This window comes from Sphaeroforma arctica (genome assembly GCF_001186125.1).
Source record: "Sphaeroforma arctica JP610 unplaced genomic scaffold supercont1.901, whole genome shotgun sequence".
NCBI lineage: Eukaryota > Ichthyosporea > Ichthyophonida > Sphaeroforma > Sphaeroforma arctica.
In genome coordinates, this window is record NW_014039657.1 from 9978 (window position 1) to 12133 (window position 2156).

At 36.0% G+C, this 2156-nt stretch overlaps 1 protein-coding gene across 1 annotated transcript in view; it reads right to left on the reverse strand.

Annotated features, from left to right (window-relative positions):
• The window catches only part of SARC_09172 (hypothetical protein), a 2742-nt gene extending 2130 nt beyond the window's left edge, over positions 1-612 (reverse strand). Inside the window, exon 1 of the mRNA XM_014296820.1 lies at positions 257-612. Coding sequence (XP_014152295.1) covers positions 257-406 — 150 coding nt within the window. The 5' untranslated portion in view covers positions 407-612. The remainder of the gene's footprint in view (positions 1-256) is intronic.
• Between the last annotated feature and the right edge of the window lie 1544 nt (positions 613-2156).

Consider the following 2156-nt stretch of genomic DNA (forward strand, 5'->3'; position numbering starts at 1 on the left):
AGTAGTACATACATGTACACAATAATATATATATATATATATATGTATATATATATACATACACACATAATAGTAAAATATTGTTTTAAATATGTTTAGGTAAGTAATTGGGGCGACATTTAATTTCTGGATGGCCACTACAACTCCAGTGGTCTTGTCGGACAATCTAGTATACACCTCATGAGTATCCGAGTAACAGATACAATGCAAAAGGAAAAATCTTCGCAAATATCAAATACAAAACTGACACCATTACCAATTCCTGGATGATCACTACAACTCCAGCGTCCTTGTCCGACAATCTAGTATACACATCATGGGTTACCGAGCACCCATTGCTCATTTCTGCTGTGAACGAGCTTTTAGTGTAGCCAATGATTTGTGTGGGTCTCTTCGACTGGCTCATTGTGGTTAGTATGGTGCAATCTATATGTATAACAGATCTATATTTGTCTCTCGCGTAGGTTTGTAGCCTGTAGCCTCTTGTAGGTGGCGTTGCAGTTTACAATAGTTCCTGGGAGTCAATTTCGGCGACACTATTTACCACTATATGTGCATGCGTACTGTTCAACTTTATCTCTAGTTAACATCATGTATTTATTATTGAAACTGATTTAATCTATATATTTAACATATATGTAAGAACAGAGTGTTACATTTTACAACCTCAGGCATCTGATATACATATTGAACGTCTTGATGGCTATTTATATATCTGATGGCTATTTATATATCTGATGGCTATTTATATATCTGATGGCTGTGGCTAGCGAGAGATAAAAAGGAGTCATACATAGACTCATCAGGAAATGCCACAGATATTTTGGCGGCTGATGTTGACAAGATGGTATTCACGTGAGCCAAAATAATTTATTAGCTTTATTGTTCAATTTAGGAGGCTATGTTTGCTTTATTCTATTATGTTATTTATCTATAGCCACAAGTGAGAGTAGGCTATAATTGAGGTAGGCGCCACAACTTCCTAAACAGTTGCACTCTCAACAACCTATGTCGTTCTGCAGATATTTATTTAGTCATATCAGATAAGATTTTTTTAATATTTATACTGGACACCTCGCTGTCGAGGATTTGCACCTGTTGATAAAGCCTAGATTCAACAGCTCACCATCCATAAATATGATCACCACTATCTCAATAGGATTCGGGACAACCTGTCGCAGGTATAGTACATAACACTTTTTAGAAACATGTATCTATGGCAACATTCTTGCATAAATACATCGAGGTGTCTTGTAAAAGCTATCAAATGTGCACGTCGGTGGCTGTACTTTCGACATATCTGTTGTGATAGTACCACATTGGCTGGACGAATGTCCCTGAAATGTGTATCAATACGCTTTACCAGGTGGTTAATATCATATAACATTCGAAATCTATGTAATAACAATTATAGTTGCCTCTCGTTACGACAAGTCGGGTTCACAAAACTTGACACCATAGTTCCCACGGATTGATACTTAAACCCAGTGCCATACACCGAATACGACGGTCTGCCCCAGTCAATCTACTACAGCAGCGACATACACACCAGCGTATCTGTAAATGTTCTACATACTAAAACGCATACACTTGAACATTGTCGTATAAACCAATCATCTAACTATTGCAGGGTACCGAGTGTTGCACCACTCTGTACATGTACGTTGAAAATAGCCAAGTTCAGCTCGACACGCCCCTCCCAATCACAAGCCAGTTCGTTAGAGGTGTGTACGTAAAGCCTGGGGACGAGGATCTCAGATTGTATTTACTGGAACTGTGCTACAAACTCGTATACTGAATGTGCGTGTATGTGCATAATAAGTCCGATTGTGACTACAAAGTGTTGAGGATTCTTCATGTATGACTGTAAGTATAGTAAGTTTTATATACGTTTGTGCCATACATATCTCGATTTCGGACAAGTACTTGGATGTATATGAGTTGTTCGATTTGAGTTGTTGGATTTGATTCCCATAGATGCAGCTTCAGATGGCTCAGTCTAGTCATACTATATATATTTATATATATATATATATATACGTATATATGTATATATAAATATATATATATATTATATTATATAATACATATATATATATATATATATGTATGTATGTATGTATGTATGCATATATATATATATATATATATATAGT